At 36.9% G+C, this 18,126-nt stretch overlaps 1 protein-coding gene across 1 annotated transcript in view; it reads right to left on the bottom strand.

The window, feature by feature from the left end:
- SdhA (succinate dehydrogenase, subunit A (flavoprotein)) overlaps window positions 1-18,126 on the bottom strand; it is a 221,429-nt gene that overhangs the window by 97,739 nt on the left and 105,564 nt on the right. Inside the window, exon 9 of the mRNA XM_090376065.1 lies at window positions 14,952-15,087. Within this exon, the coding sequence (XP_090232191.1) occupies window positions 14,952-15,087 (136 nt within the window). The remainder of the gene's footprint in view (window positions 1-14,951; window positions 15,088-18,126) is intronic.

Below are 18,126 nucleotides of genomic sequence, written 5' to 3'. Positions count from 1 at the left end.
AAAAAATGACTAAAAATGAGTTTAATTTAATAATTTTAATTTAAGAATTTTATAAATAAAAACCATGCGAATGGAGACAAATGTTTCTAAAAGACTGAAATATAAAATTTTACCAAAAACTGTCTGCTAGGAGTTGAGTTGGACAAGCAAAATGAAGATGAAATTTACACATTTGTGAACACACCTAAAAATTCCTTTCTGTGACTGGGCACCCACACATATACAAACAAACATTTAGTTTTCAACAATAAAACAAAGTTACAAGTAGAGAGGAAAATAGTTTTAACATAGATAACAAATTTAGATTACATTTTTACCATTATGCAGGGTTGGGCAACCTTGGTTGCCCAACCCTGCATAATGGTAAAATGCCTACAAGCGAGGCTGTGTTAAAACTTTATTAACTTCTACAGACTGATGTACTTTATATACAAGGACTGTTCAATAAAAATAATGATAATTTTTTTTTCACAACATATACCTTTATTAATCATCCATATTTTGATGGTCCTTTTTAAAATAGTCCACATTGCATGAAGTGCACTTACTCCAACTTTTCTGACAAGCATTTAAGAATCACTTCTGATGTCTTTACAATTTGTCTGAAAGTGTCTGTAGTTCTGCTTAGAGACACGATAGAAGGAAGTATATGATAAGAGCATTGAAGGGGGAATACACAGACTTATAGATTAACAATAGCCACAGGCAGAGGTGAAAGTGATTCTTGTACTGCTTCTATTAGAATGAGCAGCAGCCTTGAAAGCAAGGTGCTGGGATTTCAAGGACTGATGGGTGGGCTGTGTTAGGGTAACTAAGAGTAAGAGCAAGTGCATGTATACTTCCATGTACACCAATTCTAGGAGCATAGTAAATAAATTTAATGAATTTGAACTGCTGGTCAAGACAGCAAATGCAGACACAGATGGGATATCAGAAACAAGGTGCCACTCAGATATAAGGAATGCAGAACTTGAATATGGAGAGTACAACATATACAGAAAGGACATCAGCATTAGTAGAGGCATATGATGCTTATATAGAATCCGTTAAAAAAAAAAAAAAAAAAAAAAAAAAAAAAAAACCCTCATTTAACCCATCCATTCGCTCCAAAAGTTTTCGTTCTGCCTTGAATTTATTTAAGCCATCAACTAAGACAGATGGACGTTTGTACCAGGATTCAACCATCTGCTGGCTAAAGGCAAATTTCCACACATCTATTCTACAGTTGTAGAATAGATGTGTGTTTCCTCGATTTGAATTTATGGCCCCTCAGGTGCATAAGCTGGACAAGAGAAAGAATCCCATCAGCACTGAGCTTTCTTGAACAACTCAAGGCCTCCATCAGCAAATTCTAAATGGAAAGAATTCAAGGAATTAATCGTAGAATGCTACTAGGCTTTTCATACCAACTAAGAAATACTTTTAAAAGGTATAGGCTAAAATAGATATCAAATGAACTGATGACACTCATGGTTGAGAAGAAAAATGCGTGGGATGCACATAAATTTATCAGGTGACACAGAAGCCTATGGTAGATATAAGCTAGTCTGTAATCAAGTCACAAAGGAGGTTAGGCAAGTGAAGGCAGATTACAAGAAATCTTTGGCAAAGGATCAAAGAAAAACAAAAAAAAAAAAAAAATTGTTTATTTATGTAAAGTGGCGATTCAAATTGGTTCACTTGATATTGATTGTTCAGCTGTTGATGAGAAATTGAATGAGTATTTTGCATCTGCATTCCCACATGAGGAATTCATTAGGGAAGGGAATGACAGAAGATTATCAAACTAACAGAGAGCTAAACAATTTTGTAATAAGTGAGAGAAAAGTGGAAGAGTAATTGTTGAATTTAAACCTAAGAAAGGCACCCGAGGAAGATGGGATTATCCAATTTTATTAAAGGAGGCAGCAAAGTAGGTAAGCAAACCCTTAACCATAATTTTGAGAGCATCCTTGGATTCAGGGGACAATCCCACAGACTGGATATGTTCAAACATATCCACAATTCACGAAAGGGGATCAGCAGGTGATCCCCTTTTGTGAATTGCAAATAATTACAGACCTCTTATTTTAACTTCTGTTCCAGAGAAAATAATGGAGCCAATGGCAAAAGAAGCATTGCATGATCATCTAGACAAGGCTGCAATTATACTTCAGACACAGCATGGGTTTGTTAAGGGAAAATCCTGTTTGACCAATTTGATTGGATACTATAATGTGGTCACAAAGGAACTAGACACAAAAAAATTATTTTGATATAATACATTTGAAATGGCAGAGCTTGCTCTTGTGCATCAAGCAATACAACAGCAATCTTCAAGGCAGAATGGGCTGACCCAAAGGAGCTAGTTATTGATGGTGACACTACTGTCAAGTAAACGGGAAATATATTGCACAAAAAGGAGAGATGGAATAGGAGGAAGCAAATATGTGTTTTTATTACTATTATTTATTTATTATTTTTATTTTATTTGGCTGTTATAGCGCAAGCACAAGCACTGGGTTTCCCTGCACCATATAGCTACTACACAAAATTGCTAGGTGTGCCTACTAAGATGGATATTGTTAGTGACAGTAAATATGTTGTGCAAGAAGTAGCAAAAATAGATGACATAGTACAGCAGATATCTTTTAAGGGCACAAAAGGTAAGGATGTTGTCGATGTTGACACTAATGACATTAAGAGTAGGAGATCTGCATACTTACTTAACAAGTACAGGTCAATGCTGGAAAAAAAAAAAGTCATGAGTAGGGTTAAATTTGAGCATCTGCAATTCTGCCCAGACACAATAGGAGGGAGTATATGATGAGAGCCTTTTCAATCAATTCAGCCCTAGAGAGATAGTGCAAAGCTCATGGGGTAGAATTTTTCTCAGTGCGGTCTATGCTCTATGCCTGTAGAAGCAATCTCTTCAAATGAGAGATTGCTTCTACAGGGATGGGATACACTTAAATAGAAAGGATGTAAGAATATTTGCTGATGCTACTGAGGCAGTGTTAGGTGGGTTGGAAAACTGCCAGCTTGGGGGATTCACAGATTAGCAGTAGCCACTGGCAGAGGTGAAAATGATTCTTGCACTGCTTCTATTGGAATGAGCAGCAGCAGCCTGGAAAACAAGGTGCTGGGAATTTAAAGGGCTGCTGGGAGTCATCATGGAACAAGTAAATAAGTCAGGCTGTGTTATGGTAACAAAGAGTAAAAACAGGTAGGCATTTATACCTGCATGTACACCAATGCTAGGAGTTCAGTTAATAATTTGATGAATTTGAGGTGATGGTCAAGATATCAAACACAGATATTGTTGGGATATTAGAGACTTGGTGTCATACAGATATAAGTAATGCAGAATTGGAATTTGGGAGTATAAAGTGTACAGAAAGGATAGACAGTATAGAAAGGTAGGAGGGGTTATGCTGTTACTAAGAAACATGTAAAAACTAAAGTAGTGCATCCAGTTGACATGGATGGACAATGAGTCAGTTTGGTATTACATAACAACTGTGAAACCAAAAATGAGAATAACAGTGTGTTATAGACTTAACAACTCTGATGAGTACAACAAACAACTGTACAGAGAAATAGAGTGAGTCAGTAAATCTAAAGGTTTTATAATGGGGGATTTTAACTTCCCAGATATTAACTGTAACTTGTGGGTTTGTCAACTGGCACATTAACAAGATTTGTGTGGACAAGAGGCAACAAGAAGGAGTAATACTTGATCTGATTATCAGCAATGATTATTCATGCATTAAGAATCTGCAGATAAAGGAACCACTAGATGGCAGTGATCACGGTATATAGATGTAGGATTTACTTAAAAATGTAACTACCATCAGGGGTAAAGGGAAATGTTTTTGCCTTTGTAAAGGTGACTATAGTCTTTTCAGACTGTTTTTAAATTCTATGGAGTGAGACTAACTGATAATATTACTAACAGCAAATTCTAAATGGAAAGCATTCAAGGAATTAATCTTGGAAACTTCTACGATTTTCATACCAAATAAGAAATACTGTTCAGGGGTTAGGCAGGTGGTAGATGGCTTTCATCAACCGGTGAAATACCACCACTTTGCTTATTGGAGGCTTGAAGTGGTGAAACCCATGTTTAGTCTCTAGAGCAAAGTTTCCGGCATCCCCCCCACATACTTCTCCTTCAACCCATGCACGGTACTAAGTACTATAGGTTTTGATACCTTTCGTGTTTGGGGTTTTCATTAAAAAAAAAAAAAAAAAAAGGATGTCAGATGAACTAATGAGACTCATAGCAGAGAAGAAAATGCATGGGATACATATAAATTAGCAGGTGACACAGAAGCCTATGGTAGATATAAGCTGGTCTGTAATCAAGTTACAAAGGACATAAGGAAGACAAAGGCAAATTATGAGAAATCTTTGGCAAAGGATACAAAGAAAAACAGCAAAGAGTTCCTTACTTACATAAACTCTATAAGGGGATGAATCAGATTGGTCCACTTGATATTGGCAGTTTAACTGGTGATGATCCTGCTCAGATAGCTAACAAACTGAATGAGTATTTTGCATCTATATTCACATAAGGAATTCTGTAGGGAAGTGGAGCCCAGAAATTTATCAAACTGATGGGGAGCTAAAATGATTTTGTAATATCAGAGGGCAAAGAGGGAGAGAAATTGTTGAAGTTAAACATAAGGCACCCAAGGTGGACAGGATCTATCCAGTTGACGGAATCTAAAGGAGGCAGCAAAGGAAGTAAGTAATCCCTTAGCCATAATTATGAGAGCATCCTTGGATACAGGGAAAGTCTCCATGGATTGGAGATGTGCAAATGTATTTCCAATTCACAAAGGGGAATCAAAGGGTGACATGTAATTACAGTCCTGTTAGTTTAAACTTCTGTTGTGGAGAAAATAATGAAGTCAGTGGTTAAAAAAGCATAGCAGGATCATCTAGACAAGACTGCAATTATACTTCAAACCATATAACTGGCATAAAGTCAGAGTTTCAGTGCTCTGTGTGCTGAATACAGCTGCAGTTAGACAAAAGATGAGGTATCAAGACTTTACCCAGTTCTTAAGGTGGAAGTCGCATGCTGGACCATGAGCATTCGAAGGCAGAACAGTTTGCCTTGGTGATGGGACAGCCTTGTCTACAAATATACAGGTCTTCGATTATCTCAGAGATTAGCTAATTACCTCTCAGGCATTTTACAAATTTTCCCAATGTGGCTCTAAAACAGATGTCCATCGGGACAAGGAGATCTAGGAGGGATTTCAGTTTTAAAACAGAGAGGGGAAAATGCACAATAATAAATTCACTGTCAGGAAATAAAATATAAAAAAATAAATGAAATGGGAATGGATATTTCTGTACATAACTTTGCTATTTTAGCATTAATATTAAAGATTAGTTAACAGTAACGTCCAACAACACTATACAGCTGTTATTTTCACAAATGGAAGGTAACATTGTAACCAATAACAACAATGGCACATTCAAATAATTTTAATTAAATAATAAATTTCATAGCAAACAGCAAATACATACCACACAAATAATTTACAACATTCTACACTGTTTCTAAGAGAGACTTTCTTCGAAAGAATAACCCTTTGTTCCATTCACCAAACTCATTAACCTTCTCTGTACCCGTTCCAGCAGTTCTACATCATTCTTAAAATGAGGCCTCCAGACCTGTATACAGTACTCAAGGTGTAGCCTAACTACTGCCTTGTACAAGGAGATAATCACTTCCTTATCCCTGCTAGAAAACATCCTGTATATCATTGACAACACACCCTGACCTACTCCTGCAAACTGTCTGCACTGCTCAGAAAACTTCATATCTTACTGCACAATTACTGCCAGGTCTTTTTCATTTTGTACAACCCAAGTGTAGTACCACACAGTTGGTACATTTCTCTGAAATTACTTCTACCCATATGCAGTACTTTGCATTTGTCAATATTAAACTTCAGTGGCCCTTTCTCAGTGCATCTGCCCAAATGATCTAGATCCTGTTGCAGTAGCACACTGCCATTACTTTCATTAACAACCCTGCCAACCTTAGTATCATCTGCAAACTTCAACGTTAAGCCTGATATACATTCATCAATATCATTGATATATAAACAAAACAACAATGGGGCCCAACACCGAACTCTGGGGACTCCATTAACAGCATTAGTCCAAGAAGAGCAGTGTAAATTGAATACCACTGTCTTCTCCCACTTCATCCCTTCTAGTAACTAGACCTTAATGCCCCAATTTTCACAGTAGTCTTTATGTGCAACACTATCAAAAGATTTCCTGAAATCCAAGTATATGATATCAAAATAATTTTTTCATTCCAGTTCCTTTGTGATCACATAGTACCCAATCAGATTGGTCAGACAACACTTCCCCTTAACAAACCCATGTTTTGTCTAGATGACCGGTGCTTCCATTAATTTCCCCGGACGAGAAGTTAAACTAACAAGTCTGTAATTACTTGTGTCACCCTTTGATCCCCCTTTGTGAATTGGGGTCACATTTGCACATCTCCAGTCCATGGGGATTTCCCATAAGTCCAAGGAAGCTCTCAATCATAGATAAGGGTTTGCTTACTTCCTTTGCTGCCTCCTTTAATATAACTGGATAGATCCTATCCACCACAGGTGCTTTTCTTATGTTTAACTTCAACAACTTCTCCTCCACTTTGTCTCAATTATTACAAAATCATTTTGCTCCCTCCCAGGGTTTGATAAACTTCTGTCATTTCCCTCCCTGAATATCTCCTCATGTGTGAATGTAGATGCGAAATACTCATTCAGTTGAACCATCGATATCAAGTGGATCAATCTGCATCCCTTCCTTCTAGAATTTAAATTAAATAAAGAACTCTTTGCTGTTTTCCTTTGCCACAGATTTCTAGTAATCTGTCTTTGCCTGTCTAACCTCCTTTGTGACTTACAGACCAATTTATATCTACCACCTGATAGTTCATATACATCCCACACATTTTTCTTCTTTGCAACAAGTCTCATTTAGCATCTGACATCCATTGAGGCCTAAACCTTGATATCTCTTAGTTGGAATAAAAAGCCTAGCAGCTTCCAAGATTACCTCCTTGAAATGTTTCCCATTCAGAATTTGCTGTTGGTAACATCATCAATTGGTCCCACTGTATAGAATTTAAAAACCATCTGAGACCACTGTAATCTTTACGAAAGCAAAAACTCTTCCCATTACTCCTGATGGTAGTTACATCTTTTTTTAGTAAATTCCACATTGCGCACGCGCGCGCGCGCGCGCGCGCACACACACACACACACACACACACACACACACACACACACACACACACACACTGATCACTACCAGATAATGGTTCCTTTATCTGCAGAATCTTAATGCATGAGCAATCACTGCTGATAATTAGATCAAGAGTATTACTCTCTCTGGTTCAAACATGCTGCTGCTGCTGTAGAAAACAATCATCCAATAAATCCACAGAAGTCTTGCTAGTGTGCAAATGACCAACCCACAAGTTCCAGTCAATATCTGGGAAGTTAAAATCCACCATTAAAAGAATCTGATTTACTTGCCCACTATTTCTCTGTACAGTTGTTCATTGTACTCAGTCGTTAGGCCTACAGCACACACTTCTACTCTCAATTTTTCTTTCCAGTGCTTATGTCACACCAAACTGACTCAACGTTGCACTGTCCATCCATGTCAACTGGATGCACTCCCTTAGATTTTGTGTTTCTTAACTAACAGCATAACCCCTCCTTCATTCCTATCCTTCCTGTACACAGTACTTCCCAAATTCCAATTCTGCATTTCTTATATATCTGTGTGACACCACATCTCTGATATCCCAACAATATCTGCATGTGATGTCTAGACCAGCACCTCAAATTCATCAAATTTATTAACTAAACTCCTAGCATTGGTACATGCAAGTATAAATGTACTTGTTTTTACTCTTAGTTACCATAACACAGCCCAGCTAATTTATTTGTTTCATGATGACTCCCAGCAGTCCTTGAAATCTCCAGCACCTTGTTTTCTAAGCAGTGCAAGTAATCACTTTCACCTCTGCCAGTGGCTCCTGCTAATCTATTAGTCTGTGTATCCACCCCCAAGCTAGCAGTTTTCCAACTTACCTAACACTGCCTTGATAGCATCAGCAAGTATTCTTGCATACTTTCCATTTAACTGTATCCCATTGCTATAGAAGTAATTTCACTTGTTAACAAGCACAAACCCCACGAGCCTAAAAAAACTCTCCAGGGCCGAATTGATCGACAAGGCTCTAATTATATGCTCCCTTCTATTGTCTGGGAAGAATTGCAGACACTTTCAAATTAAACCCTAACTTGTGACTTTTTTTCAACATTGACCGGTACTTGTTACTCTCTCCAGCACATGACAGCACAATGAAACAAATGGCCCTCAGTCCCCAGCGGCTTTCACACCCCTCTTACGGCAGCGAGAGGATCAGAGTGGAAGCAGAGGGTGCTAAGAATCTCTGGGGCCAATCAGGCTGCCATGCAATTAAACTGAACTTGGCCTGTTACAACGTAAGATTGCTCATCGGTGAAGACAGGATATTAGAGTTGGAAAAGGAATTAGAAAGTGTAAATTGGAATATCATCGGTTTGGCTGAAAGAAGAAGAAATTAATCACTTATAAGTTTATCAAGTGGAAATCTGCTGTACACCAATGGAAACAGTGAAAGGAGTGAAGGTGGAGTTGGCTTTCTGGTCCATAAAGATATAAAAAACAACATTTTGGAATTAAAAAGTACCTCACCAAGGGTGAAAAGACTACTACTCAGGATTTCTAAGAGGTATAAGCTAAAGGTTATAATGATTTATGCACCAACATCAAGCCATGATGATGAAGAAGAGGTTGAAGAAATGTACACCGAAATTGAGTCTTCTAGATGAACAGAAAACTCACTAAACTAACATTATAGTATTAGTGGTATGTGATACAAGAAAGCAAGTGTATGAGCTTATGCAGCATCAGCAAAAAAAAAAAAAAAACACACACATCATTCCCTCCAAATGCCTGTCCAGTTCCTCCTTAAATTTATTCAACCTATCAACTTCCACGACAGATGGAAGTTTGTTCCAGCAATTACCACCCGCTGGCTAAAGGCAAATTTCCGCACATCTATTCTACATCTGTCCTTTCTTAATTTGAATTTATGTCCCCTTAGGTTCGTAATCTGAACAAGTGGAAGGATCCCATCAGAATTCAGTGTGCTCAACCCATTCAAGGCCATATAGACACCTCAATCAGATCACTGCACAGGTGTCTAGTCTCCAGCCACTGCAATTTGCAGAACTTAAGCCTCTCGTGGTAAAAGGATCCCTTCATTCCCCTCACCAATCTTGTTGCCCTTCTCTGTACATGCTCAAGTAAATGTACATGCTCAAGCTTTACCCCTGATGGTAATTAAATCTTTGAGTAAATCCCACATCATACACTGTGATCACTGCCACCTAGTGGTTCCTTTATCTGCAAATTCTTAATACACGAATGATCACTGCTGATAACCAGACCAAGAGTATTACTCTCTCTGGTTGCCTCTCGAACATGCTGCTGCAGAAAACAAACATCCAATAAATCCACAAAAGTCTGACTAGTGTGTGAGTGACCAACCCACAAGTTCCAGTCAATATCTGGGAAGTTAAAATCCCCCATTATAAGACATTCTGATTTACTAGCCCACTGTACTATTTCTCTGTACAATTGTTCATTGTACTCATTCGAGTCATTAGGCCTATAACACGCTCCTCTTATTTTTGCTTTCACAGTGCTTATGTCACACCAAACTGACTCAACAGTGCACTGTTCATCTATATCAACTGGGTGCACTTCTTTTGATTTTATGTTTTTCTTAATTAACAGCATAACACCTCCTCCCTTTCTATCCTGTCTATCCTATCTGTACACATTGTACTCCCCAAATTCCAGTTCTGCATTCCTTATATCTGTGTAACACCACGTCTCTGCTATCCCAACAATATCCGCCTTTGATGTCTTGACCAACACTTCAAATTCATCAAATTTATTTACTATACTTCTAGCATTGGTATACATGCTCCTATTCCTAGTTACCCTAACACATCCCAAATACCCACCTATTATGGTGGACTTCAATGCTAAGGTTGGAAAGAGACAAAACAGTGCAGAAAAGGGAGCTATAGGAAATTTTGGAATTGGTGAAAGAAATGTAAGAGTTGAAAGACTTGTGGAATTTGCAGAATCCAAAGGAATGTCAGTAATGAACACTTTTTTTCAAGAAAAGGGTGAACAAAAAGCAGACATGGAAGAGCCCAAATGGATTAACAACTAATGAAATTGACTTCATCCTCACTAACAGAAGATAAATCATGAATGATGTTACTGCCCTGAACAAGATAAATGTTGGAAGTGATCACAGAATGGCAAGACGCACACTTGATATAGATGTAAGAAAAGAAAGGAAAAAACTGACTTGAGTAAATAATACAAAGGTCCTTGAGATAACAGAAAAGGAGAAAGAGCAGTATGTACTGGAACTTAAGAACAAGTTTGAGCTTCTGCAGACTGTTCAGGACCAAGATATCGACGAGGAATATTACAACTTTCTGAAAGGTAAAAAGAAATCCAAAGAAGGAAAAAAAACAGTCAAGAAACACTTGTCACGATGAACCGAAGACGACAAATGAAGAGCAAGAAAAACACTGACAGGGAGAAAATTGAGTATACTGAGTTATGCAAAGCCATTAGAGACTCAGAGAGGACATAAGATTTAACACAAGAAAAGTAGAATGAGCATTAAGGGAAAACAAAGGATTTAAGTTCAACAGTCATGAGCAGTAATACAGAAAGACAAATGATACTGAAACTGAAGAAAGCAATGGTGTACTTATGAATAGCAGAGAAGGCATAATTCAAATAGCAGAAGACTACTATAAAGAGTTATACAAGGAGCAAGGGAATGATGCCAACAGTGGGGAAGATGTATTGCAAATTAGTAACACATACAACATACCTGATGAGGTAGAACATGCGTTGAAGAAAATGAAGAATCAGAAAGCTACAGTGGAAGATGAAGTTACGGTAGAGTTGTTAAAATTGGGAGGAAGAGACAACACAAAAACTGGCAAGACTCTTCACAAAATACATTAGAAAAGGTGTAGCACCTAAGGAGTGGAATAATGCAATCATAGTTTTGCTGCATAAGAAAGGAGATAATTCAGAAATTGGAAATTATAGACCAATTAGCTTGTTATGCCACATCTACAAGTTATTCACAAGGGTCATTACTAACAGATTAGAAAGAATATTTGATGAGAATCAACCGAAAGAGCAAGCTGGCTTTAGGACAGGATTCTCAGCGATGGATCACCTTCACGTAATGTCACAGCTAATGGAGAAGGCAAATGAATATAAAACACCATTATGTCTGGCATTTGTAGATTATGAAAAGGCATTTGACTCCATACAGCATAAGGCAATGTTTCGGGCACTGGAAAGACCAGGCATAGATACCCCATATATTATGATTTTGAAGAAAATATGAGAATGCTACCTCCTTTATTAGGCTAGACAGATAGTAATAAATTTAAAATCGAGAAGGAGTTCGATAAGGAAACACAATATCTCCAAAGTTGTTTACTGCTGCCATTCAGGAAGCTTTCAGAAGATTAGACTGGTTTTGATTTTTATTTTTTGATTTTGGACTAAAGATGAATATGGCTAAAACAAAAGTAATGATGAACAAGTATGCCACAGAAAGGGAAATAATGATTGAAGGAGCAGTAATTGAAAAGGTGGAGTCATATACTTATCTGGGACAAGTCATTTTTCCAACAATGACCTGTACTTGTTAAGTATTTCTGCCGGTCTCCTACTCTAAATATCATTTGTGCCAACGTGTACAACTATATCACCTTTTGTGCCCTTAAAAGATGATATATATGATCTACAATGTCATCAACCTTTGCCTCTGGCAGACATACCTTGGTCCTGCTCTACCTATCCTTTTTACAAAGCATGTTCCCCATTTCCCTGACAATAGAGTCACCAACAACTACTAGTTCCTGTGGGACCAGCGCATTCTGCCTTGAGGGTTGCCGCTGTGTTGCGTGATGACCGAGTGCAAGCTCTGGCGTTGATGTGGGCAGCTCAGAGCTTGATGGTCCCCTCAATTTAGATCCTTCAAGGGGATCCACCCTGTCCTCCAAGCTCTCATATAGGCCCATAATAATGCTGAGTTGTCGCCTGATTTCCTTACACTCCTCATATCGTGCGCGCACTCAAAAGACATCCCCATGGCAATATGTCCCGTACCCGATTGCTCCACAAACATCAAGCAAGCAGTGCATTTTAAAAAGCTGTGATTCAGAGGGCAACTGCCCCCCTCAGTTCTCCCCTGAGCCACAGCACTCTCATTAGCTTGAGCCTTTTGCTTTGCTGCTCTGGTCTGAGTCACAATTTCGATTTAATTTCAGTACAAAATTATAACCCTAAACTTGTATCCCAACACGGTTATAACGCTATATATATTTTTCAGTATCGACTATTATCTATGAGTTCCGTTTATATAACTTCCGTATCAAGTTATGTATTAATTAATTATGTTACGTTTGTAATCTAAGTCGTTATATGTATTTAGTTAAAAAGTACAATTTAATTGACAATTAAGTTTAACAAGCTTAATAGATTTTACTGATTAATTGACATTATATACTATACTAAGCTTACGCTATCTAGTTCTTGATATAACGTTGTATCGTATAACAATGGCAGCAAGTTATGAATGGTAAATCTACGGACACTTAAGTATTAATTAACTTCCAAATCTCGCCGTCTCGATTCAGAATAAACTAAGAATCCTGACTAGGTCTAAAGCTATTTATATAAAATAATTTGATATAACAATTGGTCAATAAAGCGGCTAAATATGGCTAAAAAACTTCTCGTTCAGCGGAGCTGCAACTTGTAACACGTGGATTTGATACCCTTACTGATACTAAGTAATACCTACAAAATCTCTATCTAAGTTAAACTTTAAACTAAGTATTGTAACTAGGAATATAAAGCTACTCTAGAAAATAAGTTAATATACCAATTTAAGCTAATAAGACAGAAAAAACTTCTCTATTCCAGGAGCAGTAAAAACTTTGCCTGCACAAGGTTACTCTCGTTCTCCCATATGATATGATTTAAAAGAAACAAGCAAATTGCAGTATTCAAGCCAGAAAAGAGGAATATGAACAGACTTTCTGTATGAGTGAGGATAACATGACTAGAATTATTAGATTGCTTTGCATTTAGGATTGCTGACACCACCTTTCAAAACTTTTTTTGGATCATAAACTGAATTTGAGCATGAGTCAGTACCAATAACTAGTGATCACTTGTTATACTTTTTAGTTTGGTAACTCCAGGAAGTGCTCACACAACTTTTTTTTCCTGCTTCTAAACTCTTTTGCAAATAGACTTCTCAGCAGCTGCCACTGTTCTACCAGGCTAGTGATAGACATTTGCCCAAGTATTCTTGTATGCACATGTGATTAAATCTTTAATTCATTAACATGCATCAGTTGAAATTGTTTAAATCTAGCTTTTCTTTTAGCACTTTTTAGATACAGTATTAAATTTCTATTAAATATTCATCTACTTTCACAGGAAGGCAGCCTCCATGCAGCCTCTTTTTCAGCAAAACACATAAGATCACAAGGATAGATTATTACCACCAAGTGATAAAATTCTTCTTTTAATACCCTTGCTACTCCAGTTTTAGGAGTTTCATAACAGGTGCATTATCAATATTTAGTGACAGACAGTTTTTTTGAAGAAGAATCCCATATGCTTTCAGGTTGTTCAGAAGATGCCCAGTGTTGTACCCAATATAGTCACCTTCTAATAGTATTGGTACTGAGAGAAAGCTGCTTTCAATTTGATGATTTTTTTATATTATGAAAAGTAATCACAATGGGATATTGTTTGGAATTACTTTGAATACTGCTATCTGAACCAATAAAAAATGGCCCATTTTTCCAAGCCACCACAACCTACCTCTTCTTCAATCCGCATATTTCTCTAAAAGTGGCTGTTATCTTTATTCTTTCTAAGCCATGTTGTTTTTTTTGCCATTAAACTATTGGGAAATAACATATTTCTGATTAACATGACTGAATGATCAGCAGAACTTAGAGAATATTATGTTCTATGACAAAAGATGTGAATAAAAATTCAGCACATATGACATCATTCTCACTACGAAATACTACATCTATTTTTGCATTTTTTTTTCTATGCACTGCCCTTATGCTTATTTGTTTGTAAATGTCAGATTACACTGCATTTCCTAATTCATGATATAGAACAGTTACCTTTTTCAAATTTCGCAATACATGGAAAATCTTGCATATATGTCTTCTGAAATTGTAACTTACATTTCTTTGGCATGTTACTAAAAGACTTAATTATTGTTCCACAACACAAATATGAAATTATTATTATTATTATTATTATCATTGGCCATGCAAGGAAGTCGGAGGCTTTTGCTGCACCAGCCAAAAAACAATTTTGCAATGTACATTAACACACCAGACAGCAAATTTTTTAATGAAAATAAGTACAAATTCGCAGAATTTTTAATTCCAATGTCAACATAGTTTTACTATTTTTTACTGAAAAGAGAAGATGACAAAGGAAAGCTATGTTTCTGCAAATAGATTAAAAACAATGGATTCTCCACCACATATCCAAATAATTGGCAACTATGAAATAATGAAATGTTAATTAGAAGTTTTTTCTGTAACATGATTTCATTAAGTGTCCACATCAACAAACAGAAGCCAAAGATCATGAATAAAATACTATTAGTCAACATGCTATCAAGTATGTCAATAATGACAGATATGGTTTATGATACAACTTGGATTAAGATTTACTGATCTATAAAATAAAATTAATTTCACCTTCCTTCTCTAATTTCAATTGTCATAGCTCGAGACACAACATCACGAGAAGCTAAATCTTTAGCCACTGGTGCATACCGTTCCATGAATCTTTCTCCTTCACTATTAATGAGAAAGCCACCTTCACCTCTAGAGCCTGCAAGATTCAAATTAAACTAATCTGTACATTCATATCAAATTAAACATGAATGAAATCTAAATATTAATATTATTTTCGATACATCATTATTTAAATTAGTTTGAAGCAAGTAATTATGGGAAAATGTTTTATCCACCTTAAAAAAATTTGTTTATTGCTAATAATTTGTTTATTGCTACAATTTGAGAAGGAAAAAAAATTAATTGCATTAAATTTGATTAAATGGTTTAAAATGTTTAAAGATGGATGCAATTCAATCACAAAAATCACGATCTGGAGCTTCAACCACTGCTGTCACCACAGAAACCATAAACACTGTTTCTGCAATCATGAGAGAAGGTCACCATATAATAGTAAGGCAGAGATGTTGAGAAAATCAGTAGGAAGCACACATGGTATCCTCCATGGCCATTTGTATGAAGAACGACTACTCACACCTGAGAGAATAAACCAAACAAGTTCACAAGGAGATTTGTCTGGAGCTTCAACAGATGGTTACTGAAGACGGAAAGGTTCTGCACAAGGTAATAATGGCAGAAGAGACATGGCTTCATCATTTCAACGCAGAGAGTATAAGCAACAAAACTCTGTTTAGAAGTTTACGTCATCACTAAAACTAAAAAAAAAAGTTGTGGCTTCTACAAGAAAGGTTATGGTCATTTTTTTTGATATTCAAGGAATATCAAAAAATGTGCCACTTAATACGACTGTTATGGGGCTTTACTATAGAACTATACCCCTCATTTAGCGGGTGGGTGGATGCTGCATCATGACAATGCAAGACCTCACACTGCTCATTCGGTCATGAAGTACTTAGCCAGCATTAATGTTCCTCATCCACCCTACAGTCCTGACCTTGCACACTGATTCCCCTCCAAAATTAAAAGGAGCTGCAAGGAAAAAAATATTTCCAGTCATCAGAAGTTATAAAGACATCAGAAGCAATCCTCAAATGGAAGTCAAAAAAATGGTTCCCACCAAGGTTTTGAAGAATGGCAGAAACATTGGAGTACGTGCATTTCATCAAATGGGGACTACTTTGAAAACAGCAATCAAAATATGGATGCTCAATAGAGGTATATTGCGAAAAAAAAAAAAAAAAAAAAATTAGGATCATTCTTTATTGAACAGCCCTCATATACTGGAAGCAAAAACCCAAGTGTGAATCAATGTAAGCATGGGTGGCATCCACATAACAGAGGAATACATGTTTCTGTGGCATTAGATAATAAGTGATAGGTAAAAAGTTCACCATAATGCAATATCATTTTGCATAATGCTAACCTGAAATTGAAATAAACTAGACGCCATAGCAAAAAGATATGTACGTAGCTAGCAACTTTTGAAACGTTAAAAATCAGACAATTGTAAGCAGGAAATAAAGAGAAGATTTTTGGCCAAAACAGGTGAAGAACTAGAGAATTTTCAGTAAAAGCTGAAGGATTTATTTATGTAAAGTTATTACTGTACTAGAATGAATATGTTGTAAGTTTGCTTAAAAGTATGGCATAAACATGCCATAATATTAAGCTGAAGTGTTCATTATGCAGGATTCCAAACCAGAAGAAATAAAGAAATGAAAATAAGGAAGATGCTTTTGAAAGAATATGAAAATTTCTAATGATTTTAACAATATAATATACACAATCAATATAATAATTATATACATAGAATAACATAAAACTAATTACTGGCACTAATGTTTAGACATCTAAGTTATAAATTCTGTATAAGCTTTACAATTACGTGACAAATAACAAGCAGTTACTCCTATATACCTATTACTCTTATGGTTTTTGAGGTTACAATAACCTCAAAAACCATAAAAGCATGCTTGCTACCTGGGAGTCAAACTCTGATGGAACTGATATTTGAGTGACACTCAAGTCAAGTGAACCTCATTTTGGCAAAGTCCATTCGGTCTGTGACAGCCAAATCCTCTGCTTGCATCTTCACAATGGTGGGACTGTTAGTAACCCTGGCTATAATCCACATGTGCAAGTCCTGAAATACAGCACCTAGCTCACTGGAGGTGACCACCCAAGTGCAAACCAACATAAGCAGGGGTCAAGATATGGCACCCATACCACATAGAGGAATGCCTCCCCTCTGTGTTATCAGGCAATACTAGGTGGTAGGTGACTCATCAACCAGTGCAATACCACCACTTTGCTTTTTGTTGGCTTCAAATAGTGGAGCCATGTTTAGGCTCCATAGCACAGCTCCAGCAAATCCTCCCATCTCTTCCATCATGCAGTATGATTCATGTCTTTTGAGATTATGATGGCCATCGTGGTGAGACCCAATGTTCCTTACATTTTGCATATACAGCTCTAAAATAATGCCCTCAGGATGACCAGTACATAGTTCACAGGACCAAAACTAATTGTAACACACTATGAGGCTTCTGGATCAGTGAGTGTATAATTTCACTGCCTCTACTCTGTCAGGCAGTGACTAGAGGTAGTTTGAGTAGGGTATATGTGGGGGCACTGTCAAGGCCTACATTATGTCAAGGAGCCCTTTCATTACTTTATACGACATCTCCTTCCCACCTTTTCTTCTACTGAATACACCATGACCTGACAAACTAATAGAACAAATTATCTACAAAAAAGAACAAACCTCCCAAACACTTCCTTGCTCATTTCACAAATATATGTAATCTCATTTCTAATCTCTATGATGTCCATTTCCACTTAGGATCTGCCAAACATCTGTTTTTTTCTAACAGAATCCCAGTTATCAGTTGATTCAATCACTGCTCATCTCAGTTGTCCAAATTATTCGCTGTATGATTCCTTTTGCTTCAAAGGTGATACGCTTCTGCATATGTCCATTCTGAAGACTTATTAATTTTGTTTCTATTTTCGATCTTCTCTGGCTTAAAATCTCTACCATATTCTGTCAAATTCATCTCTTGCCTCTATTGTTCTCCCAACTCCAGGGGCTCACATCTGGTGAGTATGGGCTTGGCAAACCCAGGGTCCTGAGCTGGATATCATCATTCTTTTCTTTCTTGGTGATTCCCTTCTC

This window comes from Mastigoproctus giganteus, chromosome 6 (genome assembly GCF_048544385.1).
Source record: "Mastigoproctus giganteus isolate SK-2022 chromosome 6, ASM4854438v1, whole genome shotgun sequence".
Taxonomy (NCBI): domain Eukaryota; kingdom Metazoa; phylum Arthropoda; class Arachnida; order Uropygi; family Thelyphonidae; genus Mastigoproctus; species Mastigoproctus giganteus.
The sequence above is the reverse complement of the archived record's forward strand: the minus strand, read 5'-3'. Positions and strand labels throughout refer to the sequence as shown.